Genomic DNA, 25,085 nt, shown 5'->3' with positions numbered 1-25,085 from the left:
GTAGGAGGCAGACACGCACGAACATCAGAAGTGCATAGACTCTACTGTCTGTTGTTCATAATGCATGCATTGCATACCACTGCGGTGCGCGAACGCATGCTGCACGCATTTTTTGGCAAAACGCAGGGCTAACCAGCCATGCAATGCATGCAAACTCAGATGGCGTGTGATCGTACGTGTTGCGTTCCGATCACACGGCCATCTGCGTGTGATGATGTGAACGAGGCCTTACCGCACAATAAGCAGAGCAGAATGCAATACACACCACATGCAAAGCAATATGCTCTGCTCATTGTGCATGAGTGCTGGGACCCCGCTGGGGCGATTTAGGCAGCGCCTTGCGATCGCTGACAATTGCCAGTGCTTTGGGGGGGGGGGGGGGGGGGCGAGTGATTACAATTTAAAGTGAACCTCCGGCTAAAAATCTACTCAGCAGCACTGAAAAGGCGTGGCATTTCTTTAACAGTTTCACAGCATCAGAACTTTGTTTTTCTTACCAAAGCATCATTTTTAGCTGCATTTTTATCTAAGCTCCACCCATCAAAGAAAAAAAGCACGGGCTTTTTTTCCTTGATACTGTGCAGAGCATGATGGGATTTCCTATGTTGTTATTCACGTTGCCTAGCAACTGGGAGAGGCGCTCAGGACACAAGACAGTTGGAACTGTGTCTCATGTTCCCTGTCACCTGCCTTTCAACCAAAAAGATGGCTGCCATCATGAAATCAAACATTTTCCTGTTCTTTTAAAACAGGGAGGGTAAGAGATTATATTTCCTATCTATTTTAATTAACATAACTAATGTAACTTAATGACAGTATGTTTGTTTAGGCTGGAGTTCCTCTTAAAGTAAACTTTATTATATTCACCAGGTGTCCGTATTTCCTGCTTCTGTCTGTAGCCCCGCCCCCTAAAGGAAGAGGTCACAGGTGCTTCTCTGATTGGTCCTAGAGAAGCACTTATGACTGTCACGGAACAGCCTTGAGAAACGCAGGCGAATCGGGAAGATTCGCAGTCGATTTTCTGATTGCTTCCCGGCTAAATATGCGCAGTAATTGCAGCGACCAGAATGACAATTTTCCCTTTCATGAAGTATGTTTGCTGAGCAGGGAAGGCATGTTGGTTTCAATTAAATGGACCAAAAGAAGCCAGTTCACACGTACCCGTCACAACTCTGACCAGGTAATTAAACCTCATCACAGTTACCTGTGAATGACAGCATACACAGGAATAGGCAGGAAACGCACCGCAGGAGGTCTATTCAAAACCTGCTTTCCCACAGACTTCCTGGCACCGCTAGGGGCAGATTCAGATGCCCGTGGTATATGATGTTTTGCATATTTACCTCTTGCTGGCGGTAACCCCGAACGAAGTTCGGGGTAAGCCGCGCAGGAGGTTTCTCCGGCCCTGCTGGGCCGATTTGTTTCTTTGAACGGGATTTCCTGATCGAAGATCGCCGAAGGCGATCGAAGAGGGCGGGGGGATGCCTCTGAGCAGCGGCTATCATGTAGCGAGCCCTGGGCTCGCTGCATGAAATATGAAAAAAAAAAAATTTTTTAAATGCGGCGCTCCCTCCTGGCGGATTTTTTTATACCGCCAAGGGGGTTAAGGAATACCGTAAATAGGATAGTTATGAGAGCGGTATCATTAGATTTGTAGAGTCGTGCTGAATCTTTTGATACTAGTCTAGAGGGGCAAGGGGCCCTCTACAACCAAGTTATTAAACTTCTCAGGAACTGGACCCCCTACCCTAATCAAGTCTGATGTCATAGGAATAGTCATCAGCTGAGGAAAATTAATCTGTTATCAGCGCAAATGTGGCATTTATCGGTTTTGAATTACAGTGTTTTATAAGTTTAAAACCTAAATCTCTCTCAGAGGGAATGAACTGTGATTGGTTTGTAATTCAGAGGGGGCAGGCGTTGCCACACCCCCAAACCAGCTTCATCAAAAGAACATTGCCAGCAGGCGGGACCTCAGTCCCCCCTGTGTACCCATCACCTGATCAAGCCCAGCAAGGACCATGTGGCTGGCGGCTATTTCCTGAACTGAAACAAAGGACATTTTTCATGTGCTCAGATTTCCCAGAAGGACATATTTCCACGAACCCTAAGTATTGTTTTCCCTCGTTTTTATTTTTATACTGTGCTATTATTTGTCTCTATAATTGTGGATTTTCTGTGAATATTAATTATTTATATAGCATTTTAATAAAACGACGCTAACGTCATTTTGTTTATTCAGCTACCCTGCTATTCAGCCGCACAAACTGAACCTGGTCTCTGAAGAGTCGCTACTATTGTCGCTAGCTAGACAGAATAGAGTGTGTTTAACCGTTTTTATTTGCAGGTCTAGACTCAGCCAGTCAGTGGGCTCCTCTGTCCCATGGTAACAGAGGTGGTGGCAGTTATCCCCTGAGATAGTGTGTAATTTGTAATTACCGTAACTCACAGGCTCCCTTCTAGTCGGTCTGCTGCCAAAATTCCAGCGGTTTCTGTGCACTGATTGCGACCACAGCTTGCATGGTCTGTGTGCTGAAACCGATTGGAAGGCATTTTGCGGTCCGGCCACTAGGGGCCTGTGACAATGACCTCTTCCACTAGCGGCGGGGCTACGGATAGAAAAAGCTGGACATAGGGGCACCTGGTAAGTATAATAAAGTTTAATTAAATAAAAAAAAATCCTTACAATCGATAATCGGAAGGGCTCTACAGTAGAGCTTCTAAGCGCCAGGAAACAAGATTACAATCGCACTAGGAATCGCTGCACACAGCGCTGCGGTGATTCCTAGTGGGTTCCAGGCCTGAGACTTTGTATTGTAGAACATTTTGGGTTATCATATGTATGTGAACTGCCTTTGTCTGATGCACTCTGTCTTGTAGTCAGATTGTACAGCAGGGATGGGAAACAGTTTGTTAATAATTACCACTATTCAAAGTATCTATATAGGTGATTATTATGAGCACAGGACCAATAGAGAGCTAATACTGTAGTTGGGGGAGGGACGTTCAGGGCCCTAATGCAGTCGCAACCTCTGCACCCCCTATTGCTATACCCCTGTACTTCTATAAATTACACAGGAGTCAGAGCAGAAACTGTATAGGCTGCTTGCTACCTCGGCATGCCACACACAGGAAACAATAAGGTTGACTTGCTAACACAACTGTGTGTGCAGCTTATACTGTGTGGCATTATACAGAATTTAGTGCATGGATACACTAAAAAGCACAATTACATCCCCTGCTAGGGTACTAACCAACTCATGCTTTATCTAGCCTCATGCACAGTGGCGTAGCTAAAACGGTATGGGCCCCAGTGCAAGCTTTACATTGCCCCCCAACACTCTATACATAATCGATATGGCGCCCCAAAACCTGCCAAGGACAACCGCAGTGTCAGAGGTGCAAGAAGGGGAAGGGGAAAGGTTTCAAAATTATTAATACTATTCAAAGAATCCAGGGCCGGTTCTTTTGGGATGATTGCACAGCACCTGACAATTTACCCTGCTTCATTTAATGTTCTCACATGGCAGGTTGCAGCTCAACACAATAGCACACTGGCTGGCTGCGAGTCTGTGACAAACAAACTGCTCACCCTCAGCCACTCCATTCATCCTCCTTCCTTCTGCTGTGCAAGTCAAATGAAACACTGCTGCTGTCCTGCCTCCTCCCTCCTCCCTCACTGTCAGACTCCTCACACAGCACAACAAGCTGCTTTCCCCTATTGATGCTCTTCTGTCTCCCCCCTCATCCCTCACTGTCAGACTCCTCACACAGCACAACAAGCTGCTTTCCGCATTGATGCTCTTCTGCCTCCCCCCTCCTCATTCACTGTCAGACTCCTCACACAGCACAACAAGCTGCTTTTCCCCAATGATGCTCTCCTGACTCCCCCTTCCTCACTCACTGTCAGACTCCTCACACAGCACCACAAGCTGCTTTCCCCAATGATGCTCTCCTGCCTCCCCCTCCTCACTCACTGTCAGACTTCTCACACAGCATAACAAGCTGCTTTTCCCAATAATGCTCTTCTGCCTCCCCCCTCCTCATTCACTGTCAGACTCCTCACACAGCACAACAAGCTGATTTTCCCCAATGATGCTCTTCTGCCTCCCCCCTCCTCACTCACTGTCAGGCTCCTCACACAGCACAACAATCTGCTTTTCCCCAATGATGCTCTTCTGTCTCCCCCCTCCTCACTCACTGTCAGACTCCTCACACAGCACAACAAGCTGCTTTTCCCACAATGATGACCTCTTCACCTCGCTCTCCTCTCGCTTCTCCTCCTACTCTGACTGCATGCTGTTAGTGTAAACCCAGTACAAACATGCTGTCCCTGTAATCTCTGCGCCTGATGCAAATGTTTCACCTTGCTTCCTGAGAGAACGGTGCCTGAAGGCATCTATAGAAGTAATCATTACCAGCAAAAGACCAGTAAAGAGCTAATACTGCATTTGAGGGAGGATCCGCCACCTCTGCACCCCCTATTGTTACACCACTGTACATCACATGCACAAATGCTGACATCAGCTATAATGCACACTAGTAATTTTGTGTGCATTTGTAAACACATATGTACTGGTGATAAACAGTGAGTGCAATGAATATGTGCAATAATAGCATGTTGTTACCTCAAGAACAGTGCTTTAAAATGTGTACAGAAATAAAGTATAGATGCCACAGGGTAATAATGATGTTAGTGAAAAATTACATTTTCGGTTCGCGAATGCAAATTTTCCGCAAAAGTTTGCGAAGAGGCGAACCGCCATAGACTTAAATGGGCAGGCAAATTTTAAAACTTATAGGGACTGCTTCTGGCCAAAAAAGTGATGGAAAAGTTATTTCAAGGGGCCTAACACCTGGACCGTGGCATGACAGAGGCGAACACTCTCATTCCAGCGCAGGAGACTTGGGCGCAGCAGTGAGTAACTTCGGCGCCGTCAGAAGTCGAAGCTGAAGTTACTTTTAAAACACTATAATTCGGACTCCAGCAATTCCTGGAAGCCGAATTATTTCGTTCCCCACCATCCATGGCGGCCTGGAGGGGGAATAGTATTTAACGCGGCCGGGAACTTGTGCAGGAGCAGGATCAGCCATATACCGGCTGTATCCTGCGTCGATTCCTCTCGTACGCTGCCAGAGGGGGATACAAGGCAAAAGTCCCACCAAAAATGACGTAGTTGATGCAGAGTCGGGTTTTAGCCTCTCTAAATGTAATTAGACTTCCAGCTATTGCTGGCAGCCAAATTACAGTGTTTCTGAAGTAATTTGTGCTCCGTCTTCTGACAGCACCCAAATTACTCACTGAGCGCCACTATGGCCATAATTCCTATTACGTCCTATGGTGGTGCAAGCTGCGCCCAAATCTCCTGCGCTGTTTTTGCAGTCCACGTCAGAAGGTACTTGAACTTGATAGTGACGTATGACATTCTGCCCTTATACAATTCACTTTTCTCCTAGGAGATATCTTCACACCTTATCAATAAAGTACCTGTTAAAGGGAACCAGAGATGTGCAGTATTAAAAAAATGAAAAAGCTTTTATACATACCTGGGGCTTCCTCCAACCCCATAAGCCTGGATCGCTCCCACGCCGCCGTCCTCCGCTGCCTCTATCGCCGCCACCGGGTCCCGTCACTTCCGGCGGACGCGGCCAATTGTACACAAGAGAAGGGACTCCCTCCATATCCTTACGCATGCGCCTGCGTAATATGGAGGCGCATGCGTAAGGATATGGAGGAGTCCCTGCAGTTACGTACAATTGGCCGCGTCCGCCGGCAGTGACGCACTGCACTTGCGTCGACTGGCTGAAAGTACGGGACCCGGTATCGGCGGACCGAGGCAGCGGAGGACGGCGGCGTGGGAGCGATCCAGGCTTATGGGGCTGGAGGAAGCCCCAGGTATGTATAACATCTTTTTTCCAACGTCTCTGGTTCTCTTTAAGCCACCAGCAAAACAAGGAAATATTTCGAATAATTTCTGCCAGTACTTTTTTTTTTACATACTTTTTCAACATCAGAGAGGTAAAAAGTTTTTTCTACACAGATGAAAAATTATTACCTAGGAGAAAAATTAGAAGAAACCTTTAACTGAGTCCAAAATCGTTACCAAGGACCAATGAGGTCCAAAAACATTATAAATCAAATATGAACAAAACAGAATAATAATTTTTGTTTATAAAAATCAGTAGTGAAAGCTTAAAGGTAATTCATAAACAAGTAGGTTAAAGTACTAATAAATAGGATACTTGAGACATCCTCACCTGTATCAGGAGTTACACATCAAGCATGGGCCTAGTGTAAGAGGGTAAATACTAAAAAAACATAGAAAAAAACCCTGTTCAGGACAACCCATGTGACCCCCCCCCCCCCCCCCCCATTGTGCCCGCACCCCTTGTCTCACCCCATTGCGGTGCTCATAGTAGTTGAGTGAGGTCGGTGTGAGGATGAAGACTCTTGACTTGAAGTTGGCTGGAGATGTCCTCCTCTTCTGCTGGGACCTCTTGGTGAGAATCTGTCGCAGTATGACCGAATGGTTCATCTGATAAGTCAGACTCTGCCCCGTAGAGTCACATGTGGATTCAAGGCTGATCATTCTTCAAGACCACAGCCATCCATCCATTCAGGATAAGAAAGGACTGAACTCTAGGGTAGGCCTGTATGCGACTGCACAAACGTACATCATCATAAACTCTGTCAGATGATTTTTTTTTGGAGAACTGAGGTATGGAGGAGACCAGAAGTATGGAGGAGGAGCTAGTGAGATATTATCTTTAGTTTTAAGAGTCGACACAAGGTGTAAAACTGGTATTCGTAGACCTCAGAGTATAACCACATCCTTGTCACAGAGCTGCTGCACACAGAGCTTCTCATCAGTGAAGAAAACATACTGTTCCTACCTCAAAAGGTTATGTATTCCTCTTACAGAAAGTACATCCATACTATACTGTAGCAAGGCTAAAAAGGTCATATGGATTCAGACATACGCAATATATACCATGAGCTTGTGCCAGCAGTGTTAAAGGCGGTGTTTACTGGGTCCCAATACCTCTTTACTTGGACGATGCAACAGATCTAATCATGTAGCGCATGAATGATACCATCTCTGATTACCACGTTTTCTCGATATTTATGACAGTATGTTTATTGTGACACTTATGAGGATCATGTGATAATTCTTGTACACAATTTTTGCTTGCTTGCCCACTGGGGAGTACTTGATGACCCCATTTTGTTTTTATATACATTTTTTGTCCTCAATCAAGAGATTATTACCATATATTCCGGCGTATAAGACGACACCCCCCCCCCCCCCCCCAACTTTTCCAGTTAAAATATAGAGTTGGGATATACTCACCGTATAAGACTACCCCTCTCTTCCAACGCACACCAAATAAAAATTAAAAAAAAAAAATCATGTACTGGTGCTATGTATGAACGGATATTGGCGCTGTACTATATGTGGTATCCAGTATATAACCAATTGACTGGTTGGATTGGTCAACTCTCCCTAAGTGGATTGGTCAGCTCTCCTTGCCTGTTTATCAGAGCGGTATGGAAGAATAGATTGTGCTGTGCCCATAAAACACGCCTCTTTCACCCTTCTGGCCCCACCCTTGTATCCTATGTACCTCCTTCTCTGCCTCTCACATCTCACACATGTGCGCCTGCGCCGCTTCACTACAGTCCTCAGCAGTGAGATCTGAGAGGCGGTAGCAGGATAGGGCGTATCACCTGGCATCAACGACACCCGGCGTATAAGACAACCCAACTTTTCGGAGGATTTTTAAGGGTTATAAAGTAGTCTTATACGCCGGAATATACTGTAATCATATGATAAAGGCCAAGTGGTTGAAATACTTATAGACTACAGTCTATTTACTGTATTTTCCCGAAAATAAGACATATTCATTTTTGCTCCAAAAGATGTGCTAGGGCTTATTTTCTGGGGATGTCTTATATGTCTATCAGGAAGTGTCTCTTAGCAGAACATTTCCTGTTCCTTTGTACTGTGCTGTTCCTGGATTTGAAGGTATGTTTCTGTACTGATCAGGCACCTGCCCTGTCATCCCTGCACATAGCTGATAGCCTTGCTGTGTGCTGGGATGACAGGACCGGTGCCCGATCAGCACTGCATCGCTGTGTCCCCGCTTTCTGGACTCCTCCTCAACTTCCGCTAGGGCTTATTTTCTAGGGAGGGCTCATATTTCAAGCATGCTCAAAATTCCAGATTGGGCTTATTTTCAGGGTAGGTCTTATTTTCAGGGAAAGGGGATATATATATATATATATATATACTCTAATTAGGAGGGTCCTAGACATTGAATAGTGGAAATCCCTTATTTTGCTTGGCTTTGATTGTGTTGTAACATTCCCCTTCATGTGGTGCAGCCCCTTCTTTACTGTCCGCCCCACTCATATCCAGCAGCCCTCTCTTATGCACACTACCCTTTCCCACTTCATACGATTCCCCCTTCTCTCGAGTGATCTAGCCCCATTTCCAATGTCCACCTCTCCCACATGTGGTGCAGCCCTCTCTAGTGTCCACCCCTCCCTCACGTGGTACAGCCATCTCCAGTGTCCACCACTCCCTCATGTGGTGTAGCCCTTTCCAATGTCCACCACTCCTTCCTATGGTGAAGCCCTTTCAATGTCCACCACTCCCTCATATGGTGCAGCCCTCTCCTATGTCCACCACTCCCTCATATGGTGCAGCCCTCTCCTATGTCCACCCCTTCCTCATGTGGTTCAGCCAAGTCCAGCGTTCACCATTCCCTCATGTGGTCCTCTCAGTCCTCTCCAATGCCCACATCTCACTCATGTAGTGCAGCCCTCTCCATCGTCCACCTCTCGCTTATGTGGTGTAGCCCTCCCCAATGTCCACCACTCGCTTATGTGGTGTAGCCCTCCCCAATGTCTACCACTCCCTCATGTGGTGCAGCCCTCTTCAATGTCCACCTCTTGCTTATGTGGTGCAGCCCTCCCCAATGTCCACCTCTCCCTCACGTGGTGTAGCCCTCTCCAACGTCCACCTCTCCCTCGTGTGGTGCAGCCCTCTCCAACGTCCACATCTCCCTCGTGTGGTGCAGCCCTCTCCAACGTCCACCTCTCACTCATGCGGTGCAGCCCTCCCCAATGTCCACCTCTCCCTCGTGGTGCAGCCCTCTCCAAAGTCCACCTCTCACTCATGCGGTGCAGCCCTCTCCAACGTCCACCTCTCCTTCGTGTGGTGCAGCCCTCTCCAACGTTCACCTCTCACTCATGCGGTGCAGCCCTCTCCAATGTCCACCTCTCCCTCGTGGTGCAGCCCTCTCCAATATCCACCTCTCACTCATGTGGTGCAGCCCTCTCCAATGTCCACCTCTCCCTCATGTGGTGCAGCCCTCCCCAATGTCCACCTCTCCCTCATGTGGTGCAGCCCTCTCCAATGTCCACCTCTCCCTCATGCGGTGCAGCCCTCTCCAATGTCCACCTCTCCCTCATGTGGTGCAGCCCTCTCCAATGTCCACCTCTCCCTCAAGTGGTGCAGCCCTCTCCAATGTCCACCTCTCCCTCATGTGGTGCAGCCCTCTCCAATGTCCACCTCTCCCTCATGTGGTGCAGCCCTCTCCAATGTCCACCTCTCCCTCATGTGGTGCAGCCCTCCCCAATGTCCACCTCTCCCTCATGTGTTGCAGCCCTCCCCAATGTCCACCTCTCTCTCATGTGGTGCAGCCCTCTCCAATGTCCACCTCTCGCTCATGTGGTGCAGCCCTCTCCAATGTCCACCTCTCCCTCATGTGGTGCAGCCCTCTCCAATGTCCACCTCTCTCTCATGTGGTGCAGCCCTCTCCAATGTCCACCTCTCCCTCATGTGGTGCAGCCCTCCCCAATGTCCACCTCTCCCTCATGTGGTGCAGCCCTCCCCAATGTCCACCTCTCCCTCATGTGGTGCAGCCCTCCCCAATGTGACATGTCCACCTCTCCCTCATGTGGTGCAGCCCTCCCCAATGTCCACCTCTCCCTCATGTGGTGCAGCCCCCTCTCCAGTGTCCTCATCACTCATGAGGTGTCCTTCTATCCCTCCTGTGAGACAGCCCCCCTCTCCAATGTCCACCTGTCTCTCATGAGGGACAGCTCCCTCTCCAATGTCCATTATGTGGTGCAGCCCTCCCAACAACCTGCAATGACAGCTTCCACTTCCCCAGAATCTCCTCGTGTCCAGCAGCCAGTAGATGCACAATACTCCAGCATAGTATACTAGTAGCATACACTCTGCGCAGCGCCCCTCCCTCTGTGCTAGCCCCTCTTCTTCAGCCGCTGCGGCGCTCTTAGTAGTGCGGGCAGCGTGCGCCCTCTAGAGCCCGCTCGCATGACGCATGCGCAGTGGCTCTCCACCGCCTAGAGCCAATCAGAGTAGCTGGCCGGGATAAGGCGAGAACTACGGAGAGTGAAGTGCGGAAGAGGGTTTGACGTCACATCCGGGAAGTTGTCGGCGGTTTCAGTGCTGGAGAGGAAGAGGAGCTGCAGAGGTAAAGCATCGCATTCTATTCCTTGTTGGCTTTCCCTGGAGTCTCTTGTATGAGCGTTTAGTGAGCAGGGCATGCTGGTCACTGTAGTACCTCAGCAGCTAGGCTCAGGCTATAGACAGTGCATGGGGGCTGGGAGGATACACAGGCTGCTACAGTACAATTCCCTTATAGTAAACTGGTTTACTATATCAGAAGTTTACTAATATCAGAAATGGTCATATTCAAGCACATAAAGAAAACTATAGTACTGGATCTTAAAGGAGAACTGTAGTGAGAGGTAGATAGAGGCTTCCATATTGATTTCCTTTTAAGCAATACCAGTTACCTGGCTATCCTGCTGATCCTCTGCCTCTAATACTTTCAGCCCTAGACCCTGAACAAGCATGTAGCAGATTAGGTGTTCCTGACATTGTCAGATCTGACAAGATTAGCTGCATGCTTGTTTCTGGTGCGAGTCTGCAGGCAGATGGCTCAGCAGGGCTGCCAGGTAACTGGTATTGCTTAAAAGGAAATCAATATGGCAGCCTCCATATACCTCTCACTACAGTTCTCCTTTAAAGAAAACCTGTACTGAAAAAAGTTCCCCGGGGGGTACTCACCTCAGTAGGGGGAAGCCTCTGGACCCTATCGAGGCTTCCACCGTCCTCCTGTGTCCCACGGTGGTCTCGCTGCAGCCCCCGGAACGCAAAGGCGACAAATCTGACAGCCTGTGCAGTATTTACCTTTTCGGGCTCCAGCGGGGGCGCTGTTGTGGCTCTTCCCATGGAGATAGGTGAAAATAGCTGATCTCCATCGGGTCCACTCTACTGCACAGGCGACTTGCGCCTGCGCAGTAGAGCGGCCCGACGGAGACCGGCTATTTTCGCCCATCTCCATGGGAAGTGTGGATACTGCGCCTGCGCTGGAGCCAAAAGGTAAATATTTACATCACCGCCGCTCCGGGAGGATTTTCTCCTCCACCGTGGGACCGAGGAGGACGGGGGAAGCCTCAATAGGATCCGGAGGCTTCCCCCACCTAAGGTGAGTACCCCCCCCCCCAGGGGAGTTTTGTTCATTACAGATTTTCTTTAACTCAGTAAATAATTGGGAAATACTTTTTTCTTTTCAATCCTTCAGCAAGTGAGCACAGACACTGTCTAAGCTGGATCAACGTACGCAGTGCTCAATATGCAGGGATTTACATGCAAGAATCATGCAACAGCTGCACAGGAAGCATAGGTCTCCCCAGTTAATGCAAGTACAGTACTGATAATGTGCTCCTCTGTCTACATTTGTGTGCAGCCTGGATGATACTGTAGTGTTGCAGCCATGCACAAGCAGGTTACATATGATAGGCAATTCCCTCAGTAATCAGGCAGCAGCTTGCACAGGAAGTATAGGTCTCACCAGTTAATGCAGGTATAGTACTGATAGTGTGCTCCTCTGTCCACATTTCTGTGCATCCTGGATGATGCTGTAGCACTGCAGCCATGCACAAGCAAGTCACAGATGACAGGCAATTCTCTCAGTAATCAGGCAGCAGCTTACACACAGATTTCACCAGTTAACCTTTTCATCTTATGGACGAAAGGAATTTTCACATTTCAGCACTCCTCCATTCATTCCCCAATAATGTTATCACGACTTATCACAACTAAATGATCTATACCTTTTTTCCACCACCAATTAGGCTTTCTTTGGGTGGTACATTATGCTAAGAATTATTTTATTCTAAATGCATTATAATGAGAATAATAAAAAAAAAAGGAAACCATTCATTATTTTTCAGTTTTCAGCCAGTATAGTTTTAATAATTCATGCTACCATTAACATCCACACATTTTATTTGGCCATTTGTCCCGGTTATTGCAACATTAAAATTATATCCCTAGTATAATGTATGGTGACAATATTTTATTTGGAAATAAAGGTGCATGTTTTCAGTTTTACATCCATCACAAATGTTTAGCCCATTATTTAATAATTATATGCCCTCTTGACATAGATATTACGTTTTTTTTCCCCCTAAAGTCAGTAAGTGTATTTTACTATTTGGCCACAAGATGTCCCTGCTGAGCAAAATTCTATGTAGCTTACAAGTACGCTACATAGGAAACAATGTATTGCTACATTGTAACTAGGGAAGTGACGCAGGCTTCCATTGGAAGCTTGTGATCACAGTGCTGGTGGGGAGATTAATGATGGGAACATTGTTCCCATTCATAAATTTAATGGTTGGGCAGCGGAAATCACGGTGAGCTCTATGTAAGAATAAACACTGTTTTTGAACAAAAACAGTGTTTATTATTGGCGGTAATGTATGGATTGGCACAGGGGACTTTTGTCCCCTGCAGCCAATCTCCCCTTGCTCCCAGTAACAGTGCGATCGCGGACATCTGCCCACACGATTGCCTGCAAACCCCCCAAACTGTAGGGACGTGACTAGCGCGTCCCTGCAGCTCTAGAAGCTGCCGCTCCGGACGTGACGCTCATGTCTTCGCGGCATAAATGGTTAATGCAGGTACAGTACTAATAGTGTGCTCCACTGTCCACATTTCTGTGCAGCCTGAATAATACTGTAGTGTTGCAGCCATGCACTAGCAAGTCACAGATGATAGGCAGTCAGGGCTGTGGAGTCGGGGCAATTTTGGGCACCCGGAATTGGAGTCGGAGTTGTGGTTTCAGAAATTGGGGAGTCGGAGTCGCATGATTTTTGTACAAAATCCACAGCCCTGTTAAGTATTAGACTAAGGAGTCGGAGTCTGAGCAATTTTGGGTACCTGGAGTCGGAGTTGAAGTCATGGTTTCAGAAACTGAGGAGTCGGAAGATTTTTGTACCGACTCCACAGCCCTGTAGGCAGTTCCCTTAATTAGGCAGCAGTTTAGACAGGAACCATAGGTATCAACAGTAAATGGAGGTATAGTATTGATAGTGTGCTCCTCTGTCCACATTTCTGTGCAGGCTGGATGATACTATAGTGTTGCAGCCATGCACTAGCAAGTCACAGATGATAGGCAGTTTTTACGCTATGAGATGCCTTTTTATTGAGCTTTTAGAGAAAGTTTTACTGACTAAACGGAAGAGATGGATGTTGTTGGTGTGACCCAATCTATTGAATCCGGCAAAACGGGTGTGGTGGAGGCTATACTATCCAGCAGATTGTCCAGTGTATGGAAGATTTAAGTGATCTACCAATACTAGAGACTGTGTCTATTGCATTATTCAGAGAAGACTTGTTATGCTTTATGGACTATTGTTTATGTAGCTTAACATGAGTGGCGCTACCTCTGTGTATTGTGTTTTTGATATTGAAAGAGGAAGAGAACCAGGGGAAACTACTGCGTGTAGTGCTTTTTAGCACCAATCCAGCGCTGGGACCATTGGAGCATATTTGACAAGAGGTTGCGGAATGTGTTTGTGCGTCCGCACTCGCATCTGCGTACAAGCTTTTCCGCGCTTTGCCGGCACAATGACGTCTTGCACCTGTGCGGTAACAAGGGGTTGCTTTTCGCTTTGTGCACAAGTGGCTCCATGCTACCGCGCAGGAACGAGCTGTCATTGCGCCTATGCAGTGTGGACATGCTTGTACACGGACGGGGCGCAACCACGAAGAAGAGGGGGCGCTAGTCCAGTTTAGGGAACCGGGCAGGAAACCTCCTCGGGAAATTCTGCTATTGTGATTGGTTGGACGGCACCCTTTCAACATTTAGGCTTCAGATAGGTTGTAGCAAACTATGCCCACACTATTTGGCCAATCAAAACGCTTCGTTCTGAACAGGGTGCTGTGATTGGAGAACCGTTCCCTATGAGGTTTCCTGCCAGGTCCCCTAAACTATACTAGAGCTAAAGAGGGTAGAGAGCAACGGTGGGCTGCAGGATGAGTCAGTATCCAACATTTGTCAGCAAAGCCACAGTGCTAGGTGATCAAATCCTTATCCTGGGCATACGAGTCGATCCGGCAGCTCGATTAGCTGCCAGATCGACTCCCGCCTTGTCCGCGGGTGCGTCCGGATCGATTCCCGCTCGTCCCCGCTGGCGCTTCTTATCTTCCGCTCGATTCGTCGCTATTGTCCGCCCGCGGGTGTCAAGCGCGGAATCGATCCCCGCGGTGATCGGACACGTCGGATATTATCAATCGAGCCATGAGGCTCGATTGATGAGCCTCCCTCTACGCCAGGGGTCTCAAACTCGCGGGCCATTTGCGGCCCTCGATACAATATTTTGTGGCCCTCGCCAACAAAAGCTTCCTTATAGTTCGCTTCAGTGCTCCCAAGTAATCCACCACATCCCCGCCGCTAAACAAGGGCCGCAGAGCCCCCAAATCACCCGGGGTGCAATCCGCCGGCATTTCCTGGAAGGCAGCTCTGCCCCTCCTGACGTCAGTCGCCGCACAGATCGCCGCCTCTCCCCGCCCCTCTCTGTGAAGAAAGAGTGAGAGGGGCGGGCAGAGGCAGCGATGCGCCACGATTGACGGCAGGAGGGGCAGGGCTGAAGCTGAAAGCTCTGCCCCTTCCAGGAAATGCCGGCGGATTGACCCTTGGGCGATTTGGGGGCTCTGCAGCCCTCGTTTTGCATCGGGGACACGGCGGATTACTTGTAATCGGAGCACTGAAGCGAACTATAAGGTAAAATAGGCAAAATAGTTTGCTTCAGTGTGAATTTGATTTTGAAATAAAAATCAATGCGAGGGACGGTGGGGGAGGGGGCGGGAGCGGGAGGTGCTGATTGTGAAATCCCTTATGCGGCCCAGCCTCATCCTGACTTTGCCTCCTGCGGCCCCCAGGTAAATTGAGTTTGAGACCCCTGCTCTACGCCATGTATGCCCAGCATTAGGCACACCATGAATTTATTCCACCTGCAGAGATCCCTCTTGTATGCTTCAAGCCTATCACAGCAATTCTCACGCGAGCTGCTGTACGTAAAGGTTTGCACACAAACAGCGTTACTTCACGTGAAAAGCACACGTGATCGTGCGCAAACCATCACTTATCACGCAAATTATGGTGAGGTGGAGGGGGCGGGGCTTCCTTCTACTGAGGTAAGTATCTATTTAGGGCACGTTCCCCTCTACAGGTGCACGTTAATAATCTGTGTGGAGACGTTTTTGGCCCATCTCATTCCTTCTTATCGTGTTTTCTTCCAGCCTGTTCTGCATCCAACCATGGGAGAGCCTCAGCAGGTGAGCGCTTTGCCCCTACCGCCGCTGCAGTTCATCAAAGAGTACACCGACGAAAATGTCCGCAAGGGATTGGTCCCCAAACCACCGCTCCCCATCAAGGACAGCTACATGATGTTTGGCAACCAGTTCCAGTGTGATGACCTCATCATTCGTCCGCTGGAGAGCCAGGGCATCGAGCGCCTCCATCCTCAGCAGTTCGACCACAAAAAGGAACTGAGGAAACTCAACATGTCCATATTGATCAACTTTCTAGATCTGCTGGATGTCCTAATAAGGAGCCCCGGAAGTATAAAGCGGGAGGAGAAACTGGAGGACTTGAAGCTTCTGTTTGTCCACATGCACCACCTCATCAATGAATATCGGCCCCACCAGGCACGGGAGACCCTGAGGGTGATGATGGAGGTCCAGAAACGACAGCGTCTGGAGACAGCAGAAAGGTTCCAGAAACACCTGGAGAGGGTGGCGGAGATGATCCAGAACTGTTTGGCCTCCTTGCCTGATGACCTTCCACTGCCTGACAACGGTGTTACTGTTAAGACTGAACCAGTAGAGGAACCTTGTTCTGACCTGAAGGAAGCTCCCACAGAGGCTTCCAGCTTACCCAACGAGCCCACAGTAGACAAAGATGCAGCCATGTGCGTCATCATTGATGAGATGACATAGGATTGACATGATTGTACAGTCCTATTGTGTGAAAGTTGTCTCTGGGATGTTGCTGAAATTTCGTGAGCCCAGATAAATATTTTGTCATTTTCTCCTAGAGTCTTAAGCTAAGTACACCCCTGAGATAAACGTTTTTAGAAAAGGAAAGATCACAGACCAATTTTACCACCTTCCATGTAGTATGAGAGCCATAATCTACACAGTCCATTCTATTAAAGCGGATCCGAGATGCAAAACTAAATATAACAAGTAACTTGTCTATATATGTTATCTAAAGTTTAGATAGTTTACACAGCAAATCTAGCTGCAAACAGCTTCAACAGTTTATGAATATTTATTTCTGTGATACAATGAGGGCAGCCATGTTCTGTTTGCCACATTGTCATAGGCTGAGAGCTGGAGATGCTATCAGCTTGCCTGTGTGTAAATTCAGTCTCCTCCCCTCTGCCTCTGAAATCTCAAGCTAGTAACTTTCTCCTCCTCCTCCTGACCAGACTGAGCTCCCATAAGCCCTTACTACTGTCTGAAAATGCCAAGGCACTGTGAAAAGCTGTGGGTGAGGCTTGTTTAGTTTATAGGGAATTGGAGATTTAAAAAAAAAAAAAAAAAAATTTGACTTGAGGAATGCCCTATAAACTATATGAAAGGAACACAATTATGCAATGTGTAAAAGTTTATCTCGGATCCAGTTTAAGTTGAACGCCCCATCAGATAAAATCTTTGCAAACTGTTGTATATGTTTGTCATGGAGGTTTGAAAGGCTGATCTTTCTAAAGCCCAATCTACACGATACGATTCTTTGTGCAATTGGATTACGATTCTATTTACGATCCGATTAAATCCGACATGTCCGTTCGGGATTCAATCCAATTCCATTTGCCATTGCAAAACGATGGCAAATCAAATCAAATCCCGATCGAACATGTCGGATTTAATCGGATCGTAAATAGAATCATAATCGAATCGCACAAAGAATCGTATCGTGTAGATTGGGCTTAAAGCTGCTGTACACATGTAAAAGATCTGTGTCTGCAAAGATCAGTTCCTGCAAAATGCTTTCATAGTCTATATCTGCAGATATCATACACACCTTGTTTAACGGACATTCATTTGCAGATCACATCCACCAGGATGGATCTTCAGATCTGCAGATGAATGTCCATTAAACAAGGTGTGTGTATGAGATCTGCAGATATAGACTATGAATGCATTTTGCAGGAACTGATCTGTTGCATGTGTACAGCATCTTTGTGTGCAGCATCTTGTAAAGATTTTTATCTGATGGGTGTACTCGGCTTAATAGAATAGACTGCGCAGAGTATGGCTCTCATACTGCATGGAAGGGGGTAAAATTGGTCTGTGATCTTTCATTTTCCACAGATTTTTGTCTCAAGTGTGTACTTAGCTTTAGACCTCCACCCAGGTTTGGTAGATTCGTATTAAGGCAATATGGAAACAAAGGCTTCGGGGAACCTGTGTTCCAGATACACTCAGGAATTTCTTGTCACCCCCTGTGGTCGATGATAGTTTTGTCATTCTATTTTCCTGTAACTATTTCTTGTTTTCTGTAAGGTACCCGATGGGAGGGGAGCTTCTATCTGTGTGTCTGTTAATATTATTTGGTTTACATTTGCATAAGTAAATACTATGTTTTTGAAATACGATGCTTGTTTTGCTGTCTTTGGTATTTGTAAAACTTAAAGCACACCTGAACTGAGAGGGATATGGAGGCTGCCATATTTATTTATTTATTTTTGAACAATACAGATTGCCTGGCTGCCCTGCGGATCCGCTGTCTCTAATGCTTCTAGCCATAGATCCTGAACTAGCATGCAGATCGAATGTTTCTGACTGAAGTGTGACTGGATTAGCTGCACTCCTGTTTCAGGTGTGTGGTTCAGACACTACTGCAGCCGAAGAGACCAGTAGAGCTGCCAGGTAACTGGTATTGTTTAATAGGAAATAAATGTGGCAGCATCCATATCCCTCTCAGTTCAAGTGTATTTTAAAGGGAACCTGTTGGAGGAACATGGAGGCTGGCATATTTACTTCCTTTTAAACAATATCCGTTGTCTGACTGTCCGTCCTGGTGATCTTCTGCCTCTAAGGCTGGTTTCACACCAGGACGTTGCGTTTTAGGGGACGTTATGGTCGCACAACGTGCCCCTAACGCAACGCCTGGTGCTCTCTGCTGTGGACGTCAGAGTGAGCCGCGTTGTGCAGCTCACTCTGGCGTCCGTGATGCCGTGATGCGCACTCTTGTATGCATGCAGCATCACGTGGTCCCGCCCGGCCAATCGCTGCATAGAGCGGCTGCTCCAGGAAGTAAACACTGCACGTCACTGAGTGCAGTGAATATTAATTAGCCATGTGCCCGGCCGCTCTCCGCTCCTCCCCAACATTACTGAGCATGTGCAAGCAGTCCAACGCGGCTCTGCCGCTTACAAAGTACTGCATGCAGTACGTTATGGCGCAGCGTTACTGAGTAACGCAACGTGGGCACTGTGAACAGCCCATTGATTTTTCATTGCTGTGAGTTAGGCTGCGTTACAGGCTGCTCTAACGTGCGCCTGTAACGTCCCACTGTGAAACCAGCCTAAAGGTGCGTACACACATGCGACTATAGTCGTTTGAAACGATCTTTCCCCGATCATTTCAAACGACGAAAAAAAAAGCAGCCAACGACCATTAATTCTAACGACGGACGAGCTAGATCGTTAAAAACGAACGATCTAGCTTGGCGGATTTTTTCCAACGATGTTCGTTTGCAAAAGTAGTACATCGTTGGAAAACGGTCGTTCATACTAGGCTTGACATGCGCATTTCGCTATTTCTCCATGGAACTTTTCATTTTTATGCGCAAGCGCAATAGTTGCTTTACGTGATGTAACGTTCGTTCTAATGATCAGATCGTTACACACTTTTAAAAATTAACTTTACTTAGGTCGTTCTTTATTCAATTAAAAGTTTGTTCGTTGTTCACAACGAACGATCGTTGTCGCATGTGTGTACGTAGCTCAAGGGTGACCATACACTGGTCGATTTGCCATCAGATTGGCCAACCGATAGATCCCTCTCTGATCAGAGAGGGATCGTATGGCTGCCTTTATTGCAAACAGATTGTGAATCGATTTCAGCATGAAATCGATTCACCATCTGTGAAGCTGCCGCTGCTGCCGCCACCCCCTTCCGCCAGCTATACATTACCTGCTCCGGCCGGAGCGAGTCCCCCCCGGTCTCCGCTGTCTTCTTCTTCACTCTCGGCTCCAGCTTCACTGAACTTCCTGTCCGGGGAAGTTTATACAGTAGAGGGTGCTCTACTGTTTGAACTTCCTGCCGGGACAGGAAGAAGTGAAGCCTGCCGGACTCGAAGCCCAGCGGAGAAGGAGCAGCGGTGACAGCGGGGACACGTGCCGGCGAAACAGGTAATGTACTGCGTAGGTCGTCGGGCATTCGAACGCCGCTATCGACGCACTCCCGACCCGCTGGCGATTGAGCGAAATCTTCCACACGGACAGGAACGACGGGAATACACGGGAACGATTTTCGGACAGAAATCGATCGTTCGGTCAGCGTTTGCGCAACGATTTCACAGCCGATTCGATCGCAGTGATTGAATCGGCTGTATATCGGCGGGAAAATCGGTAAGTGTATGGGCCCCTTAATACTTTTAGTAAATATATCTGACAAAAAAAATCTCACTTCATCTTCCCTTTAAGTATTCACTTCTCTCTCTCTTTACCTGTGTTTTCTTATCCATTAAAATAACGTTTTACCACTTTCTGAAAACCAAAAAAAAAACCAGTTAAGCTGAAAATAATGTTTCTGATTAAGACTAGCCATACATCCAAGTTCTAATTGATCGATAGAACGATCAAATGTTTGGTTTGTTTGTTTTTTAAACAATTGAAGACCCCTCCATACTAGTAGTGATATCTGGTAGATTTAATCCAAAGTATCAATTCAATGCTTGTTTCAATCACTCAGAGTTGCATTGAGATTGGTGTCAAACTGCACGGTCAGATCTACAGCTCATCGAACGCGGCTAGATTGACAGCGGATTCCTGTGCAATCGACTTAAAGCAAACCTGAAGTGAAAAAAACCCTTGTGACATAATGCTATATGTAGTACGGATAATGAATAGAACATTAGTAGCAGAAACATACAGCTTTTTTTTTTTTTTTTATAACATTACATCATTCTGTCATATTTGCAGTTTAGAAACCACAATTTGTATTTTAATATTTTAAGCTATTGTTTTAAACAAAGCAGAAATAACAACCCTTTGAACTTTCCTGCAGTAAAACCTTATCTCAAGCTGTCTCTCACTGTTTCTTGGCTATTTAACTGCTTTCGGACCAAGGTAATTGAAATCTACACCCTGATTTGGTGGGCTCCTGGCTGGCAGGGCATAGATTTCAATTAGCCGCCGCTGCACGCATCTGCGGTTTCGCTCCCGCCGATCGCGCCACTCAAACCCAACGTCTCTTGTCACGTCACTCGCTCTGCCTGTCTCTAAGACGGCAGAGCCATGTGAGTCGGTCAGGAGCCGATTTCATTGGCTTCTGGCCCTGTCTTTCAATGTAAGCCGCTTACATTGAAAGACAGGGTCAGGAGCCAATGAAACCGGCTCACAGGAACTCTGCCATCAAAGAGACGGCAGAGTGGGTGGCCCCGATTCCAGAAGTGTGGCGTGTACGGCGGTAAGTGCAGCTATTCGTCGGGTTTCCACCGTTGCTTGTACTTCCAGGGCCGGTTCTGGTCCTTAACCTCCCTGGCGATAAGCCCGTGCTGAGCACGACCCATGCCGCGCAGGAGGATTTCTCAGGCCCTCCTGGGCCGATTTGCATAATTTTTTTTTTTTTTTTTACACGCAGCTAGCACTTTGCTAGCTGCGTGTACTTCCCTATCGCCGCCGATTCACCGCTACCCGCCGCGCCGCCCCCCACCCCCCCAGACCCCATTGCCTGCCTGGCCAATCAGTGCCAGGCAGCGCTGAGGGATGGATCGAGATTCCCTTTGACGTCACAACGTCGGTGACGTCATCCCGCCCGTCGCCATGGCGACAGGGGACGCCCTGATGGAAATCCCGTTCAGAGCGGGATTTCCGGACGGGCTTGATTGCCGGAGGCGATCGGAGAGGGTGGGGGGATGTCGCTGCACAGCGGCTGTCATGTAGCTAGCGCTAGGCTAGCTACATGATTTAAATAAAAATAGTGCTGCGCTGCCCCCTGGCGGTTTTAATTGACTAAGGGGGCAGAGACCGCTGGTACTTAAAGTGAACCAGAGACGAAGCACCCTTGTGTATTTTACCATAGAAATCAGTGGGAACATTAGAGAAAACATTTACCATGCTCTCTGTTCCATCCTCACTGCTAAAAGTGTCTGTTATCTAGCTGAGATAAGAATCCCGGACTGAGCATTGATTCTGGCTTTGCTATAATGACTCAGCTATAATGATTCCTGAGCAAAGCCAGCAGGGGGCAGGCTTGGACTTGAAGACAGCAAAGAACACAGTCTCAGCTATAATTATTCTGTAGCAAAGCCAGACCGACTGCTTAGTCGGGATTCTTATCTTAGAGGTGATAACAGGCAAATTAAACAGAGAACAATGTAACAAAGAGCAGATTAGGTGTTTACTGTCATGTTCCCACTGATTTATAAGGTAAAATACATGAGGTTGCTTCATCTCTGGTTCTCTTTAAGTGGTTAAGTGCTTCAGAAAACTGGACTACATTGGACCAAGTTGGGTGGAAGAGCTCAGAGAAGCTCTTTTGCATAGATAACTGAAGTTCTCTTTTTTTAACTCTTCCTGTCCTGGAAAACAATGAGACTCTTTTCTTGGCTACTAATGTTCTGTTTCTTAGCTGTACTACACATACAATTCATTATCTCATAAGTTTATTTTCGCTTCAAGTTTGTTTTAAATTTTCCATCCAACAGTGGATCAGCTAATTTCGGTGCAGTGCTGTGCCCATCGTTTAAGCACCGCCATAGGCTGTAATGAGAATTATGGCTCTAGAGGTGCTCAGTGACTAATTTGGACTCAGACAATTGCCGGCTTTTAAATAGAACCTGAGGCGGTGTGTGTGTGTGTGGGGAAGGGGGGGCGCAGATGGGACACAGAGGGATGTTCTCTGCCTCATGACATGCCTCCGTGAGCCCCAACGCGATCTCTGCCCCTTCCCCCGCCATTACCCCCCAAAATAGTGACAATATCTGTCGTTCTGTCGGAGGGCACTGGGAGGAGAGTGATTTCCTGCTCAAAAAGTCCACTAGGGGCATTCCTGCAGGCTTTCCAGAGCTGTCATTGGGCAGCTCTCCCTGACCGCGCCCCTTGCTGCTCCCCGCCTCCCTGCACGGTGCTGTGAGAGCGAGAGATCACTCTCCTTCCAGCGTCGTGACCTAGAGGTCACGAAAATGAAAGTGGGCCAGTGCGGCCCACAGGAGCAGCGGTTTTAGTGGCTACCTGATCCACCCAGCCCCTCGGATCAGGTAGCATAACTTTTATTTTTTGTTGTCATTTTATGAGCCCACCTTGGGCTCTCTTTAAATTAGAAAAAAAAAAAAGATTCATCCTGTGCCCAAATGTGACCGCGGCCATTTTAATTGTACCCATTAACAGAATTTTAAATTCTCAGCCTGACGTCGATCACTTTTCATGAACCGAACAGCCAAAAATGTGTTCGATTCACCTTCCATTCCCATATGACAGAATGGAAACTAAAGGTGGATCAACCACAAAGATCTGTAACTGTATAACTTATGGTACTTGGCTTAATTTTAAAGGGAACCTGAAGCGTTTCACTCACCTGGGGCTTCTGCCAGCCCCCCAGTCCCCTGCAGCCGTCCTGTGGCTGGTACTCAAAGATCCTCTTTCTGCCCCATCACTCATCACATTTCCTATTAACTTGGAAACCGGTTCCTCCAGGGGTCAATTTTTATACAAATGTAGAACACAACAATAGATGATAGCAGTGCTGTCCAGATCTGTGGGGAGCGGGCCAATTTTCTCTCCATAAATGAGCCAAACCCTGCTTTATCCACTTCACATTCCTGGGTTTTTGCGTATATCTTATAAAGACGTGGGGGATTGCCTCTAGTAGAATATTGGTAAAATTACCAGTATGCTGCTACTTAATTCTATTAGCAATATATTAGTAATCTTTAACCTAACCGGTGCCCGTTTTTTTTTTTTTTATCGGGAGACGCCGGGTCGCTAATTGGGTCTATTAATATTATTGCCTATTTTACCAGGGTGCTTTGTGCGCCCTTTTTACTGGCTACGGGGTTTTTACCAGGGCTGTGGAGTCGGTACAAAAATCATCTGACTCCGACTCCTCAGTTTATGAAACCACCAACTCCGACTCCAGGTACCCCAACTCTTTAGTCTAATACCAGAGCTTTGGATTTGGTATAAAAATCATCCGACTCCTCACTTTATGAAACCTCCAACTCCTCCACTCCAACTCCGGCTCCACAGCCCTGGTTTTTAGACCTTAAAGAGGATCTGTAACCTCAAAAAATCCCCTGGGGGGTACTCACCTCGGGTGGGGGAAGCCTCCGAATCCTAATGAGGCTTCCCACGCCGTCCTCTCTCCCACGGGGGTCTCGCTGCAGCCCTCCGTGCAGCGGTGACGTAATATTTACCTTCCTGGCTCCTGCGCAGGCGCTCTGACGGCTGTCGGCTCCGAACTACACGGAAATACCCGATCGCCGTCGGGTCCGCTCTACTGCGCAGGCGCAAGTTTCCGGCGCCTGCGCAGTAGAGCAGACCCGACTGAGATCGGGTATTTCCGTGTACTTCGGAGAGGAAAGCAGCCACAGCGCCCCCGCTGGAGCCAGCAAAGGTAAATATTGATTTTACAGTCGGGCCTGTCGCCGGCTGTTCAGAGGGCTGCAGCGAGACCCCTGAGGGACAGAGGATGGCGTGGGAAGCCTCATTTGGATCTGGAGGCTTCCCCCACCCGAGGTGAGTACCCCCCAGGGGATCTTTTTGTGGTTACAGAGTCTCTTTAAGATTCCTAACAATTTTGGCTATGTCACAGCAATAACTTTTTATTACTTATGCCACCAAATAGGGTTGCTGCGGTATACCGCAGTTTGTGCATGGTAATCCTACCATGCACAATCCCATTTTACCGGTTTTAGGGTGGCAGTGGTGGGGAGAGAGCGGACACAGCGGATGAAAATCGGATAGAAAATCGAATTAAATGAAAATCTGTGCCGCCAAGTGCATGCCCGATCGACAATGCGACCAGTTGTGGGCTGAAATTGGTTGCATGTATCGATAGAACGTGCTGCAAGATGTAGGGCGATATTGGGATGAGTGACGGAACCCCCTAGTGTAAAATGTGGCACTTGCATGAATACTTTACCTCTCGTCCGCCATTTGTCCTCCAACCACATACACACACCCCTGAAGGTGTTTTGAAGTCAGCAGAGTGAATTACTTTCCCTGTTAAACCTTTTTGTGTTACAGTTGAGGTAATATACTGTATGTAAAGGGGGTCAAAAGAATAAAAGCAAAGATGACTAGGGCACCTTTCAGACACGACCATTCATGTGTAAATTGTTTTTGCAAATTCGCAATCTCCGCACATCTTATGTAAGTCAATTGCATCGCATTTCACGCTTCACATTTTCTGCAGAAAAAAAACTGCCTACATGCTTTTTTTCTGCACTGAACATGCAAATCGCATACGCTGGAAGTCAAACGATATGCATATTTTTTCATCCCAAATACATATGTGCCT

General features: G+C 47.5%; 2 protein-coding genes across 2 annotated transcripts in view; one reads left to right on the top strand and one right to left on the bottom strand.

The window, feature by feature from the left end:
- ITK (IL2 inducible T cell kinase) overlaps positions 1-7,112 on the bottom strand; it is a 98,617-nt gene extending 91,505 nt beyond the window's left edge. The window contains 1 exon segment of the mRNA XM_068273101.1: positions 6,399-7,112. Within this exon segment, the coding sequence (XP_068129202.1) occupies positions 6,399-6,590 (192 nt within the window). The 5' untranslated portion in view covers positions 6,591-7,112.
- A 3,307-nt stretch (positions 7,113-10,419) lies between these two features.
- MED7 (mediator complex subunit 7) lies at positions 10,420-17,987 on the top strand. The gene is made up of 2 exons (XM_068273100.1): positions 10,420-10,506; positions 15,630-17,987. The coding sequence occupies exon 2, from the start codon at positions 15,648-15,650 to the stop codon at positions 16,326-16,328; it is 681 nt and encodes a 226-aa protein (XP_068129201.1). The 5' UTR covers positions 10,420-10,506; positions 15,630-15,647; the 3' UTR covers positions 16,329-17,987.
- The last annotated feature ends 7,098 nt before the right edge of the window (positions 17,988-25,085 follow it).

This window comes from Hyperolius riggenbachi, chromosome 3 (assembly GCF_040937935.1).
Source record: "Hyperolius riggenbachi isolate aHypRig1 chromosome 3, aHypRig1.pri, whole genome shotgun sequence".
NCBI lineage: Eukaryota > Metazoa > Chordata > Amphibia > Anura > Hyperoliidae > Hyperolius > Hyperolius riggenbachi.
This window is presented reverse-complemented; position numbering and strand designations above follow the sequence as displayed.

Excerpts from the sequence above, each read along its gene's own strand:
- MED7 (XM_068273100.1), top strand. The coding sequence starts at position 15,648 with ATGGGAGAGCCTCAGCAGGTGAGCGCTTTGCCCCTACCGCCGCTGCAG.